This window comes from Rhineura floridana, chromosome 1, assembly GCF_030035675.1.
Source record: "Rhineura floridana isolate rRhiFlo1 chromosome 1, rRhiFlo1.hap2, whole genome shotgun sequence".
In the NCBI taxonomy this organism is placed as follows: domain Eukaryota; kingdom Metazoa; phylum Chordata; class Lepidosauria; order Squamata; family Rhineuridae; genus Rhineura; species Rhineura floridana.
In genome coordinates this window covers 40,163,377-40,178,618 of record NC_084480.1, presented here as the reverse complement: position 1 = coordinate 40,178,618, position 15,242 = coordinate 40,163,377, and the positions used below count along the sequence as shown (strand labels likewise).

The 15,242-nt window shown below is 40.5% G+C and overlaps 1 protein-coding gene across 5 annotated transcripts in view; it reads right to left on the bottom strand.

Moving 5' to 3' along the window:
* KIF2A (kinesin family member 2A) overlaps positions 1–15,242 on the bottom strand; it is a 97,388-nt gene that overhangs the window by 27,093 nt on the left and 55,053 nt on the right. For all 5 annotated transcript variants that reach the window (XM_061618997.1, XM_061618982.1, XM_061618991.1 and 2 more), the window contains 2 exons: positions 6,952–7,062; positions 2,419–2,486 (listed from right to left, as the gene is read on the bottom strand). In XM_061618997.1, the coding sequence (XP_061474981.1) occupies positions 2,419–2,486; positions 6,952–7,062 (179 nt within the window). The remainder of the gene's footprint in view (positions 1–2,418; positions 2,487–6,951; positions 7,063–15,242) is intronic.

Genomic DNA, 15,242 nt, shown 5'->3' with positions numbered 1-15,242 from the left:
GCCTGCCTAATATCCAAAGGGAGGGAATTCTACAGGGTAGGTGCCACGATACTAAAAGTCCGTTTCCTCTATTGTGCAGAATGAACCTCCTGATAAGATGGTATCCTTTTTGGCTTAGGGCGGTATATAAATTAAATTAAATTAAATAAATAAAATAAATCTGCAGGAGGCCCTCACCTGCAGAGCGCAGTGATCGACTGGGTATATAAGGGGTAAGACGGTCTTTCAGGTATTTATAAATAAATAAATATTACTGGCATTAATTTTAATGAAAAAGCCCACCCTGGACCCACTGGTCTGCAACAATTACCAACCCGTCGCAAATACCCCCTTTTTAGGAAAAGTGATTGAGAGGGTTGTGGCGCAGCAACTGCAAGTACTCTTGGATGAAACAGATTATCTTGACCCATCCCAGTCTGGGTTCAGGCCTGGTTAGGGGACTGAATCGGCCTTGGTCGCCCTGATGGATGACCTTTATCAGGAGAAGGACAGGGGGAGTGCGACCCTGTTACTCTTACTTGATGTCTCAGCAGCTTTTGATACTGTTGACCATGGTATCCTTCTGGGCAGACTTGGTGAGACTGGTATCGGAGGCACTGTTTTACAGTGGTTCCGATCCTATCTCCAGGGTCGTTTTCAGAGAATAGCATTAGGTGATTGTCTTTTGGCCCCTTGGCAGTTGTGCTGTGGGGTGCCGCAGGGTACCATCTTGTACCTCATGCTGTCCTTGGGAGCGGTCATCAGGAGATTTGGGGTGAGGTGTCACCACTACGCTGATGATACCCAGCTCTATTTCTCTGTAACATCTGAATCAGAAGAGGCCGTGCAAGCCCTGGACCGCTGCCTGGACTCACTGGTGGGCTGGATGAGGGCCAACAGACTGAGTCTGAATCCTAGCAAGATGGAGGTGCTGTGGGTTTGTGGTTCCCGAGTTCAGATAATTAGTCAGTTGCCTGCTTTGGATGGGGTTGTACTCCCTCTGAAAGAGCAGGTCCGTAGTGCTCCTAGATCCATCTATGTCACTAGAGGCCCAGGTGACCTCTGTGGCTAGGAGTGCCTTTTACCAGCTTCGGCTGATAAGACAGCTGCAGCCATTTCTGGACCAGGATAGCCTGACCACTGTTATCCACGCACTGGTAACCTCCAGGCTGGATTACTGTAATGCGCTCTATGTGGGGCTGCCCTTGAGGTTGGTCCGCAAGCTGCAGCTGGTGCAAAATGTGGCGCCGAGACTGCTTACTGGAACAGGGTATCGCCAACATGTCACCCTGCAGCTGAAAGAATTGCACTGGCTTCCCATTTGCTACTGGGCCAAGTTCAAGTTCTAGTTCTGGTGTACAAAGCCCTGTACAGCTTGGGACCAGGATACCTGAAAGACCATCTTATCCCTTATATACCTAGTTAATCACTGCGCTCTGCAGGTAAGGGCCTCCTGCAGATACCATCTTATCAGGAGGTCCGTTCTGCACAGCACAGGAAATGGACCTTTAGTGCGGCGGCACCTACCCTGTGGAATTCCCTACCCTTAAATATCAGACAGACGCCATTTCTGTTATATTTCTGGCGCCTATTGAAGACCCTCCTCTTTCATCAAGCCTTTTAAGTTGAGACCTTATCCCAGTCCGCATCTGTGTAGGAATTGCTTTTTAATATGCTTTTAAACCTTTTTTTTAAACAATATCTTTTTAAACCTTTTTTTTTTAAAAAAAATGTCTTCAAAGCTTTTTAAAAAATGTTTTTAAAGTTGTTTTGTTTTAATGTATTTTAATGTCTGTTTTTATGATGTTTTAAAGTGTTTTTAGAGCTGTTGTTTGGGGCTCCTGCTAGGAGGAAGGGCGGGATATAAATCAAATAATAAATAAATAAATAAAATTTTCAGTTTGCTTTGTGCTATATATTAGTATATTTATAGGACATCTACAGATGTTTACTCGCTGATCAAGACCTATTATCTTGTTTCCAGACCGGATATACAGATGGATCAAACTGAGATGGTGCTTAGCTATGACTGGAAAATTTGGGGTGGGGTGGGGAGAGACACATTTTCAACTTCACTTCACACCTTCTGCATAAGGTTAGGCCAGCCCATCTTCAACTACAAACTGCATCTGGACAGGGTAGTCCTTACAGTAATTCAGCAAGTATGAGGAAGTTGAAGTATGAAAAAAGGCTTCTAGGTTTCTAATGGTGCTAGGGAAGGTGCTAGGGATTTAAATCTAAATCTAAATTATAGGACATAGGCTGTTTCACAGCTACATTTGAAATGCATCTAAATATAAGAGAAAATATTTACATCAACTTTTCAGTCTGTTTTCTAATGGCACATAAGCAGGCTAAGACAGTAAGTAAGCCACAAAGCAATAAATGAAACATATACACAAGTCCTAAAAACTAAATCTAAACAAACTCTTCTCATACCTGTTTGCATATCTTAGTGTGTTTAGAGTGTTTTCACAAGATGCCATCCCTGGAGAAATAGTAGCAATCTGGGAGGAAAAGATACCTCAAGTTATTTTTCAACAATAGCAACAGCTAAGAATATATGTACAAATCTGGATTGTTATTTTAAAATGGGAAATATTTGTAAAATACATACACATTGAAAATACAAAAGTGTTTTGTATGAATAAACACTTGATATCGCTTTGTAATTCTCTGAACATAAAGCAATTGGGTAATTGTGTAGTGACCAATGTAACATTTGCAAGCTTCTTTATATAATATTTTGTGTTTTGGCTAATATCATTTGAACTCCAATTAATGTTAAACTTTTTGTTAACTGGATTGATCTTCTGTATAAAAGTAAATCATGAAATATGCCAGGTAGTTGATATATTTCCTTTTTATTGTGTTTTTAAAAGATGTTACCAATGTAACAGTTTTGCAACCAGAAGAATTTATACATAATTTAGACAATTGTGTTCTCTAAAAGTATGAATAAAAAAAATTACATTGGCAGCAACATAAACAACCAGCTAATGTCTCATGGGCAAGTGTCAACCCTACAGTAATGTTAATTGAAAACTGTAGGGGAAAAGGTTTTCTAGCAGATTACCTGTGACCAGTGTAACATGTGACAATTGAAAGACAGACACCCACAAATAAATGCCTCCAAAAGCAAGATCCTGTGCATATGTCACGTTACTATGCATTCACAGGTTACAGGTAACATCAAGTCTATATGGGAAGGTAGAAAGCCCAAAGGAATTCATACTTGGCTGTGGCAAACCCTATTTTTTTTTCTTTTCAACCCAACATTTATCATCATTTGCAGAGAAGACAAATGTCACAGAAATCTCCTTTTTAAGAAGATGATTTAATATTAATGATCATCGAACAAATTTTCACCACTGCATTTCTTTTCAATGTCCCTAACTCAACAATAACAAAGTTACCAATTGACACTAATACCTCAAAAAATGCTTCTGCTTTTGTGCTTTCTTTCAGAATAATCACATTTCCCATTAGGGCATTATTCCCTATATTTGTGGTGTTTATTTTAAATTATGTGAAAAAATAATCTGTGTTCAAGACTGCCTTCAACTTTCTACAGGGTTGTACTGTTCTCTGATGCAAGAAACTTTCAGCTCCTTAGATACATTTTTGTATCTCTAGTTGACCCCTTCTGGGGGTTGCCAACCTGTCACCCGTGGGTACCAGGGCACCCATGAAGGCCTTCAGAGGCATGCCCAGCAGGAAGCCTGGTATCTGAGCTTTCATTAAAAAAAAAAGTAAGTCTCTAGCCCTCCTAGAAAGAAAGTTATGGAGCAAAATGTGCATCTACCCTTTCAAATGATTTATGTGTAATGAGCCAGCCTGGCTGCTCCTGCCTGGCAGTGTTTTTAGCCAGTAAGTGAAGTCAGAGCTATGATTGATAAGTGAGTTGTTTGGACACCAGACAATAGGAATCCCTGGGTTCCTAAAGAGCTGCTCTTTTGCCTTCTCTTTTAGAGCACTTGTCCTGCATCTTCTTTTTTTTAAGTCCTTGGAATCTCCATAGTTTGCCCTTCCTTTTTTCCCCCAGCACCCAGGATACATCTTTCCTGTGCTGGGTTCATCTGATATCAGGTACGGCCTAGAAAATATTTTTGCAAATACTACAACACAATAAGTGTGGGTGAATGTTAAAGAATCCCCCTCTCCTCAATAGGGAAAAGTGAAAACTTTGCAAAGATTAGGGTTGGCACTGGGGATAAACAGAGTTCTTGTGCCTTTAACAACTGTATGGCAGGTAGAAATTCAACAGGACAAGCCTTTACTAATATGGAAATACATTTATGGGAAAAGCTTCAGCATGACTACTTTCTAATGTGTTATGCTATACCGCCATGGCAGCCATTTTGTGCCCCCAGTACTCTCTCAAAATTTGAAATGTGCCCTCTAGTCCAGAACGGTTGGCGCCCCCTGATCCCACTTATTCAGCATAGCTAGGGAGAGTTAATCAGGACAGGCTTGGCTCATTGATATATCTGAAAGGAGGCCATAAGAAACTTCTGCATGCTTCAAAAAAGTGGATAGTGGTCTAGTAGAGAAATATCATTTCTACATTTTTGTACACCACACCTGATAACCTTTTTAGGTTAATTAATTACTAAATATATTAACATATAATTATATTATCTTTCTTCTAAAAGCAATAACATATACCCTCCCTGCCCTTGGATGACTTGTCTTTTAGATTGTAAGTTTCTTGAGGGCAAGGACCTGTCTTTTTGTTAAAACTCTGTAAGGTGCCCTATATTGATAGCATGGTACAAATTACATGCTGAATAATTATTAAGTTATCAGGGAAAAATTATGATAGTCCTAAAAAGGGATTTAAATTACACATGTGACAACATATTTATGCTATATTAAGTTACACATTACGTTGGTCACAAGAACTGTTGCATGTGAAGCACCCTTCAGTTAACATCTCATCACATTCTCCTAATGCTTACAAACTCAATGAAGAGAATAAACTTAATATTTTTCTTTTCATGAGAATGTGTTTCTGTGACCAACATAACATGCCCAACCAACAAAAGTTTTATTGTTTTAAGCTCATCTGATTTCATTCCTAACATAAAATTTATTCTCAGTTTGCCGAATGAGAAAGCAAAACTATCAGTACAATAAAGGGTATTTAACCCATTGTCTAATTTCTTGGACAAGTCTATAACTGAACATTGGGGGGAGAACAGAAATTATGAGTCATCTTGCATGCCGTGATTCTGGTTGTTTTACTTTTGTTAAGGTGTTGAACTACATCCTGGGAGACCAAGGTTCAAATCCCCACACAGCCATGAAACTCACTGGTGACCCTGAGCCAGTCACTGCCTCTCAGCCTCAGAGGAAGGCAATGGTAAATCCCCTCTGAATACCGCTTACCATGAAAACCCTATTCATAAGGTCATCATAAGTCGGAATCGACTTGAAGACAGTACATTGACATTAAGAATCCATTTTGAAAACTATTATCTGTAAAATGATATAGAACATGTTAACTTTATATGAAAATGGGCCTCTAGGTTGGCATTTTCATGGAATTACCCAGTTAAGAAATTTTCTGAATAAATAAATATCCAAGTGATACATACTTTATGCTTAACCTATATTCACTTTTAAATGAATCATTTACAATACAACAAGGGTAGCCAGTGTGGTGTTCTCCAGATGTTTTGGAGTATAACTCCCATCATCCTCCAGAATTTGCTGCCTGAGGCTGACAAGAGGTTAAAAATAAAATATCTGGAAGGCACCACATTGGCTACCTCAGCAATACACTATCATTCTCACTTGTTATATTTACAATTCCTCAACCCACAATTTCATTAAGGAAAGTGCTGTTTTCTAGCAGGAACTGATATCAGCACTGAATCTAAGTACTTGTCTCCACTTTATTACTTCTTGATTTTTTCACCTCATACAGTTACTATTTGGTGACTCTTTTGAGCTGAAAGATACCCCCCAGTATACTTTAATGATAATGCTATATGAATCAGAAAAATAAAAAATCAGAAGGTAAGATGAGATGGGCAGGGGCACCCATCTTTATTTTGTTTTAAACAGACAGGGCCCAATTGTTCAGGTTGCCATAACAATACTATCAAAACCAGGTGTATAATAAATATAATCCTAAACCTTTAAAAGTAAGTCAAATAAAATGCACAGTCAAGTCTCAACATGGCAGTCTGTACCACACACAAAACAGGAATCAAATTTTTATATACAATAATGAAAAATTATAAAGTTCAGCTGTACAAGTTACCATCCTCCATACAATTTTCACATCAAGCTTGGTAGTCTCACCGGCGTACAACATAATGGGCAGCCACTGTATCATTCACAAATACACATGCAATTTTTGGCTGGCTGGCACAATATTTATCCATGTATGAATAACCAGGACAGAAGTTTGCATAAGGCATATTTAGAGTAGGATACTGGAGAATGTAGGGCAGGATGACCTCCACAGCACCTTTTCAACAAATAAAATGACATTACGGGGATACTCCAACAGAATCCACCTAAAACAGCAGATGGAATCTGCTGCAATCGTAAGGAGCATAAATGCTTCCCATAAAGCAAACTTAATGAATTCTGTTAAGTATTTTTGGAACCATGCTGAACCTTGAGCATATCAGGGAGCCATCTTCAAACTGCCCCAAAGGGAAAGATCACATTGGGTATAAACATTTATTACCCTATTTTTAAATCAAAGTCTTGCAGTTAATAGCTGAAGAAAAAGGAAATAGTCAGGGGACAACCAATGAAGGGATCTGGTTATGAAGTAATACTGACTTCTAGCCACAGACCACTATTTAAGGGTTAGAGCAGGACCTGAAAATACAGGACTTGCCCTCCCTTCTGTATATAGTCTAGTGTATTTAAGATGAATTATTAACATGTAGGGATTGTCATTAATAGACTGTTGTTTTTACAGCAGTGCAACACACTAAATAAACTTACCATACAGGTGCGAGAGTTTTCTCCTATGAATGAATCTCTTAGGACCTGAGTAAGTTTACTCGCTCTGAATGGAGTATGAGGCTTATTTCGGCCTAAGGCCCTGATGCACTCCTGTAAAAGTAAACATGTTTATGTTTTTTTCCCTTCACAGGGCTCATGCAAAAATATTAATACAAGTGCAACCAACAAGCCAGATAAACAAACACTGGGTGACATCCTGCTCTTTTGAGTCAATATTAAATGATTTCAAGCCAGCTTTCAATATTTTTAATTTAGAACAATAGAGATCTGACATTAAACCTCAAGGTTTTTATATCACTGTAACTACATATTGGTAGAGCTTTTATTTTAAGTCTAAGCAGAATAAACACTAGATTCTGGTGGACAAATGAAGATATAGGCAAATGTTTTTAACTGTTACTATTTCTCACTACGTCTGGAGCACCCTGCCCTGCAGTACTAGACAAATTATTTGTGCCAAAGATTGAGGAAGAAAGTGCTTAATATGACATAGTTATTGCAGGCACGGTTCACGATTCTGTACAAAAAGCATCTTTAGGTCAGTACTTAACTTAAACAGAAAAAAATCCTCCAGGCTAGTAGTTTAGTGTATAAAATATAAAACAAGAGAAATTTAGTATATACTGTCCCTCAAAATGCCTTTCTTTGCAAATTCGGTTCTTATGGACACTTCTCTAGAGTTCTGCACAGTTTAATAGGACAACAAATCATGGAAAAGAAGACTAGTGTTATTTTTCACCCATTTTTATTTTGGGTTATTTTACTGCAAATGACTTAGAATATTTTTAAGGAAAAGGTATGAATGTTTTGAAAAGTAAAATAAAACTGTCTGGATGGGCAAGGGTCAAGGGGACAGGTGGTGGGCTGCACTTCTTCAAGCAGCTTGTCTACATCCTCAGGCAACAATCTTGAGGGCCAAAGGTTCTCTACCCCTGCCCTAAGGACTTGAATGAATGAATGAATGAATGGTTTTCAAAAGTAAAATAATACTGCCTGAACACTAGACCAGTCTTGTGCCATGGTTCTAAAGCTTTTTACTACGGGATGATGAACCAGACAGTATCAGCAACTCAATGGACTTACTGCCCTCATAGGCCACAGCAGGAGAGTAGAAGAGGTCACTTTTAGGTCACAACAAACATGACACCAGGCCAAAGTCACATTTATATACAGAAGAGGAATTTCTGGAAAACAAGAACTGCTTTCTCTATGAGAACTACTAATATAATCCCCACAAGGAGTGTGTGTGTTCAAATTAGAACAACAGAGACAGATTCAAGTAACTGCTATTATTTTTTATATTTTCAAAGAGAGGCCAGCAATTGCTTTTGTTCAGCATTATCTTGATACAACATGCAATCTTTTGCATTGGGCACAATCTAATCTGATTAATCCGCAAAGAGCTTCCTGAACCACAATTTTAAAACTAGCATATTGCAAACAGGGCTTCAGCCATGCCCTCTATCAACAATCTCTTTTCCTCTTCCCCATTGCCCCCTCTCTCCCTCTCTTTGATTTAACATTAACCCCGAGGAAGGATTCTGTGTAACTCAGAAACAAGAGCACTGGTTTGTGATTTTTAGTGGGTCCTAACAGAGATCTTGCCTGCCTATTTGAATCCTACCCCCCCAATGAACCAACATGCTTAATTGCAGCTCATACTATAATGTAGATATGTACTTTAGTTTGTCTTTCTCTTTATAAAATATATGCATTTTTTAAAAAAAGGTTTTTAAAGATGTTTTGTTTTAATATATCGTAAAGTCTGTTTTTATGTTTTAAAGTGTTTTAGTGTTTTTGTTTGCTGCCCTGGGCTCCTACTGGGAGGAAGGGTGGGATATAAATCTAATAAATAAATAAAAGAATAAATATGCTTTCATAACATGCTTAAATCAATGAAATTATATTTGCAAAAAGAAGCATACCACCATCCAGGAAAAGAGTACTTTAATATGCATGGGAAAATCCAATATAAATTTGAATTTTATTCCGTTCTACTTTTTATCGTACTCAAATCATTCAAAGAATCCTTTTACTACTTGCTAAATACTAATTATACTGGTTGTATTTCAAAATCGTGCAGAAAGAATTGAATCCAGAGTTGTGTCCAGTGGAATTGCACTAGTGCTGGAGGAAGGTGATGGAGAAGTATATTTGTTCAAGCTACGTTTAAGCTGCTGGTTTTGATGTATAGAGACCTTACATAGCTTGGGATCAAAACAGTTGAAAAATCATCTCATCCCTTATATACCTAGTCGACTGCATTCAGCAGATGAGGTCCTCCTGCAGATACGTATCATCTCATCAGGTCAATTTCACACAACATAAGAAGTGGACCTTTTGTGTTGTGGTACCTACCCTTTGGAATTCACTCCCCTTACACGTTAATCAGGCACTGTCTGTGTTGTTTACTGAAGACTTTCTTCTTTCAACAAGCATTTTAAGTAGGTACCTTACCCAGTCTACATCTATACTGGAATTATTATTTTTTTTAAAAAAGATTTTAACAATTTTTTTAAAAAAATGTTTTAATACTTTTAAAAAGATTTTTTAATGATTTGTCACTTGTTTTCGGCCCTTCGCTCCCTTTGGTAGGAACAGCAGATATAAATTTATTTGCTGATTCTTCCTTTCCCCTGTGCCTCATGAAAAACTGTTCCAGAGACTTGGGGGAACCCCCTAGAGAAGTATTACAGGTAGTGTGAGGGGGGCACTGCAGGGTGAAGGAGGAATCAGCGAAGATCACCTCCTTGCTTCCTTCCTCAAGCAGGGAACCGCCACTAGATCTTGGTGCCTTCCATGAGCAGAAGGAGTCCAGATCAGCCAATCTGGATCCACCCCATAGCTCCCCTCTAGAAACAGTGCCACAAACTAGAAGATGGATCCCCTATGGTAGGGGTGGGGAACCAATGGCCTTCTCCAGCCACCATGTCCAATGGTCAAGCATGATGGGAGCTGGAGTCCAGCAACAGCATCATCATCATCATTACTATTACATTTAGAATTTATTACCCACCCCTTCCCCAAAAGTCCCAGGGCAGGTTACAACAATTTTAAAACACATAATTAAAAATAGTTAAAAACAACTTAAACATCACAGAAAAAATGGTGAATCCTAAAAATATACATGTCAGGGGTTGGCCAGAATAAAAAGATGCATCTTCAGCATTCACCAAAATTTGTACAAGGAAGTTGCCAGATGCACCTCGGTGGGGAAGGACCCTGTTCCACAGCTTAGGGGCTGCCACAGTGAATGCCCTTTCCCAAGCCACACACACACCCAAACTTCCAAGGGTGGTGGAACTACCAAAAGGGCCCCCTCTGCTGATCTCAACACCCTAGAGGGTCTATGGGGAAGGAGACAGTTTTTCAGATATTTGTGCCCTAAGTCGTTTAGAGCTTTAAACACTAATGTGACCACCTTGAACTGGACCCGGAAACAAACTGGCAACCAATGCAGCTGTTTTGTATGAGTTTTAAAGGGAACCCCCACCAGTAATCCAGCTGCTGCATTTTGGACCAGTTGAAGTTTCCGAGTCATCATCAATGGCAGCCCCTTGTAGAGTACATTGCAATTATCCAGTCCGGAAGTTACCAGTGCATGGAGCACTGTGGATATCCAAAAGGGGCAAAGCCGGTGAACCAGCTGGAGCTAGAAAAAGGCACTCCTAGCCACTGAGGCCACATGAACCTCCAGTGACACCGCTGGAACAAGGCTACCCCCAGGCTGCAGACCTGCTCCTTCAAGGAAAGAGCAACCCCATCCAGAACAGTTCATCTTCCCACCTCCTGGACATAAGAACTCTGGACAGATAACACTGGTGTCTTTTCAGCGTTCAGCCTCAATTTATTGACCACATCCAGTCCATCATAGCCTCCAAGCACTGGTTCAACACCCCAACTGCCTCTCCTGATTCAGATGGAACAGAGAGATAGAGCATATTGATGGCACCTGACTCCAATTCTCCTGATGACAGCTCCCAGTGTGTTCATATAGATGTTAAATAGCATGAGGGACAAGATGGAACCCTGGGGAACACCACAGGATAGTTCCCATGGTGCTGAACAGTACCCTGCCATAATTACTTTTTGGAAGTGGCTCTGGGGGTATGAGTGGAACCACTGAAGCACAGTGCCCCCCAACTCCCATCTCCTCAAGATGTTCCAGAAGGATATCATGGTGAACAGTATCAAAACCCACTGAGAGATCAAGGAGAATGAGCAGGATCACATTCCCCCATCTCTCTCCCAGCAGATGTCATCAGCCAGGGTGACCAAGGCCTGAAGCCAGACTGGAATGGATCCGAGTAATGAGTTTCCTCCAAGCATGCTTGAATCTGGACCGCCACCACCTTCTCAAGCACCTTGCCCAAAAAGAAGATATTTGCCACTGGGCAATAGTTGCTGAACACTTCTGGGTCCAGGGAGGACTTCTTAAGGAGGGGACACACCACTGTGATGCATCCTTCCCTGGCTCTCCCTGTCAGGTTCCTACCTGCGCGTGGCTACTGCCTGTCACTAGGCACCACCAGGGACTCCACCAGTCCGGACTGCTCTCTCTTATGGTTTCTCTCCTCGCTCTAGCACAGATCTCAACAGATCCCCCTGCTAGGCAACCACCAGTAACGTCCCAATACTAGTATTCCCAGAGACTCTGAATACTGGTATTGTTATTCTCTTCACCGCTGCCACCATTTGTTACAGTTCCCCTTCAGCCTTGGTCATTACCTTACCCTCCCTTCTGGTCTGTGAAACCCCAGCCAAGGATCAGGCCTTTGGTAAACCAAATTAAGTATTTATTACAGATAACAAAGCTAACAAGATTAACAAGATTTCTTCTTAAGGCACATAAGCATATGGTTTTACTCAATACTAATCCGAACTCCACCTCCCTCCTGGTAAACAACTCTCTAAACCCCACCAAGCAACCCACTCAGTTCTCTTAAGGTAATGACCAAGGCTGAAGGGGAACTGTAACAAATGGTGGCAGCGGTGAAGAGAATAACAATACCAGTATTCAGAGTCTCTGGGAATACTAGTATTGGGACGTTACTGGTGGTTGCCTAGCAGGGGGATCTGTTGAGATCTGTGCTAGAGCAGGGAGAGAAACCATAAGAGAGAGCGGTCCGGACTGGTGGAGTCCCTGGTGGTGCCTAGTGACAGGCAGTAGCCACGCGCAGGTAGGAACCTGACAGGGAGAGCCAGGGAAGGATGCATCACAACCACAACCACCTTCAAGGCAGATGGTACCTCCCCCTCCTCCAACGAAGCATTAATCACTCCCTGGATCCACCTGATCAGTCCCCTACGTTCTCAGCCACCAGGATGGTCAAGGGGGCAGGTGGTGGGCCACAGTTCTTCAAGCAGCTTGTCCACATCTTCAGGCCACAATCTTGAGGGCCAAAAGTTCTCCACCCGTTCTAAGGATTTGAATTCAACAGTACAACACAAAGAGCTCATCTGTTTGGTCTAGTGACAATCTAGTACATAGGAACAAAGCAAGGTGCCTTACACAGAGTCAGGCCAACAGCCCATCTACCCCAGTGTCTACATTGACTGACAGCAGTTCTCCAGGGTTTCGGGCAAGGAGTTTTTCCCAATCCTATCTGGAGATGCCAAGGATTAAGCCTGAGACCTTCTGCTTGCAAAGCAGATGTTCTATCACAGAGCTAGAGCCCTTCATAGTACACACTATTTAGGATAAAAGTGGAAGATCAAATCTGAGAAGGGGGCATTTCTTATGGAACAGTTGAAAAATACAATGTGACTATTGAACAATTCTGCATCATTCTTCACTGGCTAGTACTTAAGTATTTGACTGTGCAGTCCTTATCCGATTACTGCAAACAGCTATTCAAATATTTTAACAATGGGAAACTCATTTCAAGCCACTTTGATAGGTAAAGCCCATATTTCAGAAGCACTTAAATGCTTTGACAAATGGACTGGAGAATTTCCAAGTAGCTAAACTTCAAACTCCTTCAGTTTTTCTGATGATACAAAAACTGTTAGAAACATCCCATTTATTCCCGACAACAGTAATTTGGAACATCTGTAGCTGCTTGCTTATTCTTGCTCCCCTACATAATTAGTGACATTTAGAAGATGACAAACAAAACAGAGCAACAGCACAACAGCTCACTGCAGTGAAGTACAAATAAACACTAAATCATGAGTTAATACTTTGCATTCACTGAACTAGCAATGCACATAAACACAAATACAAAATATGTACTTTATGGATATTTATGTGTGGGGGTGGGTGGGTAATTTTGCTAGCACGTTACACAAACTGCAGAAGTTAGTGCTGTCAAAATAACTACATTATAGCTAATGAGGAAATGTGAGAGACTAACATTTTGAACCTGGATTCAGTAAATAAATTGGATCTTGACACAAATTCCCAGCAAAGTCAAAGAGAAAACTTCTTGAAATTTAAAGAAAAAAGGAGCAAACAAGGGATAAAATTGTACTTGGAAGTATCAAAAGCAGGATAAAACATTTTGGTGTGTCTCCAGTAAGCATATGAAGATTATATTTTGTGCTGATTGCAAGCATAGTTGTATGCTGCTATGTCTCCAAAAACTGTTTTCATTGTTGATCCAACCATTAGGTCTATTTGTTAGTACAAGTCAGTGTATTTAATTTGTTTTATTCTTTTCGTCATATTAGGGATGTCTGAAGGTAGCTGTATTATTAAATAACAATTTCCAGAAGGTTAGCTGTGTTAGCCTGTTGTAACAAAAACAAAAGGCTGTACAGTAATACCTCAGTTAATGAATCCTCCATGAACTAAGGAAGGCTTTTTTAAGGTGAAATTGACCACCTTTGCTTTCAGGTGAAACTGACCACCTTGAGTCTTTGCTTTGCTGTCAATAAACTGATAAGCTTATACAATTGCTTTATGAAACTGACTAGCCTGTGTGTTTGCTTTGCATTGAAGAGATCTCTTGGTTTTTCTCATGGCTAGGGAGGGAAGGATCCAATACGATTCAGAGAAGGAGAGGGGGAAGGAGTGGGTGCTCGGTAGGCACCTTTAAAGCCATTGTTGAAGCTGCCCCCACCATCTTTGAGGGGGTGTAGGAACCTATCCCTATTCTTTCCATGTTATTCCTACCTCTGGGTCCAAAGTTTCTATTGAAGAAGTAATGTCCAGAAATGCATCTACATTGTTAACTGAGGTATTACTATTTTCAACTAACCTGTTGCGCTAGTGGAGGCCAGTAAAACAACTAGCACAATGGAATCTTCCCCCTTCTCCCCACCCAAATCTGCTCCAGAGGGTCAGGAAAAACCCCAGAACACCACATGGGGGGGGGGAAAGAGAGGTGAGATTGTTCCATTGGGCAAACAGAAATGCTTGCATTGATGGAATGATCTCCTTAGCATTATGCTGAATACAACCCAAAGTCTAGTGTTGCATAACAAATATGGCATAAACTTTGCCACTATGGCATACACCCAGTGAAGTGCACTCTAGTCCACAAAAGCTTATTCCTAGCAAATGTGTTAGTCTTTAAGGTGCCACAAGAACCTTTGTTGTATTATTAAGTATTAGTTATGCAATACATATCTACATGTGTTGTAAACATACATAATATGCACAGTACTCCAGAACAGGCACAAAGCCCACACTGTCTGTCTGTCTCTCTCTACCACACAAACTTAGGACCAAGATTTTATACATATATTACTGTCCAGGAAACTCACAGCAGAACAGTACCTATTTTCCCTACTTGCCTGCTTCCACATTATGGTGATGGCTCACCACTTAAGAGGGTTGTGAGATGCAGACAGAATATCAGGTTGGCAAAAATAAATAAATAGCTGCAGGTGAACTATAGATCTCCTACATGTCAACATTTTCCTAGGATTCCCACCCATCCAAGAATACAGTCTGGGGTGTTCTTTGAGAGGGAAAGGGGAAGCAATAACTGGTCTACTGCACACAGAACAACTAAGTATAGTGACCCCTGCCCCCAAACAGATAATTTGTATAATGCTGAATGGTCACTGACCCAGCAGGATAAAATTTTCAGAAATAAATAATATGAATAAATACTTGCAGATTTAGGGCAGGGGGGGAAGAGGAGGTATATGCATGGGAGAATTCTCATTATCACTTACACATATACATGTGAGCATGTGTGTATAACATGTAGAATCAATTACCAGTAGAACAAACCATAAAGCCTTTTACCAGAAACACCGGATAGATGGAATCAACAGGCCCAAGCTAAATTCCTACAGGGGTTTGGAGCTCAGTTTCT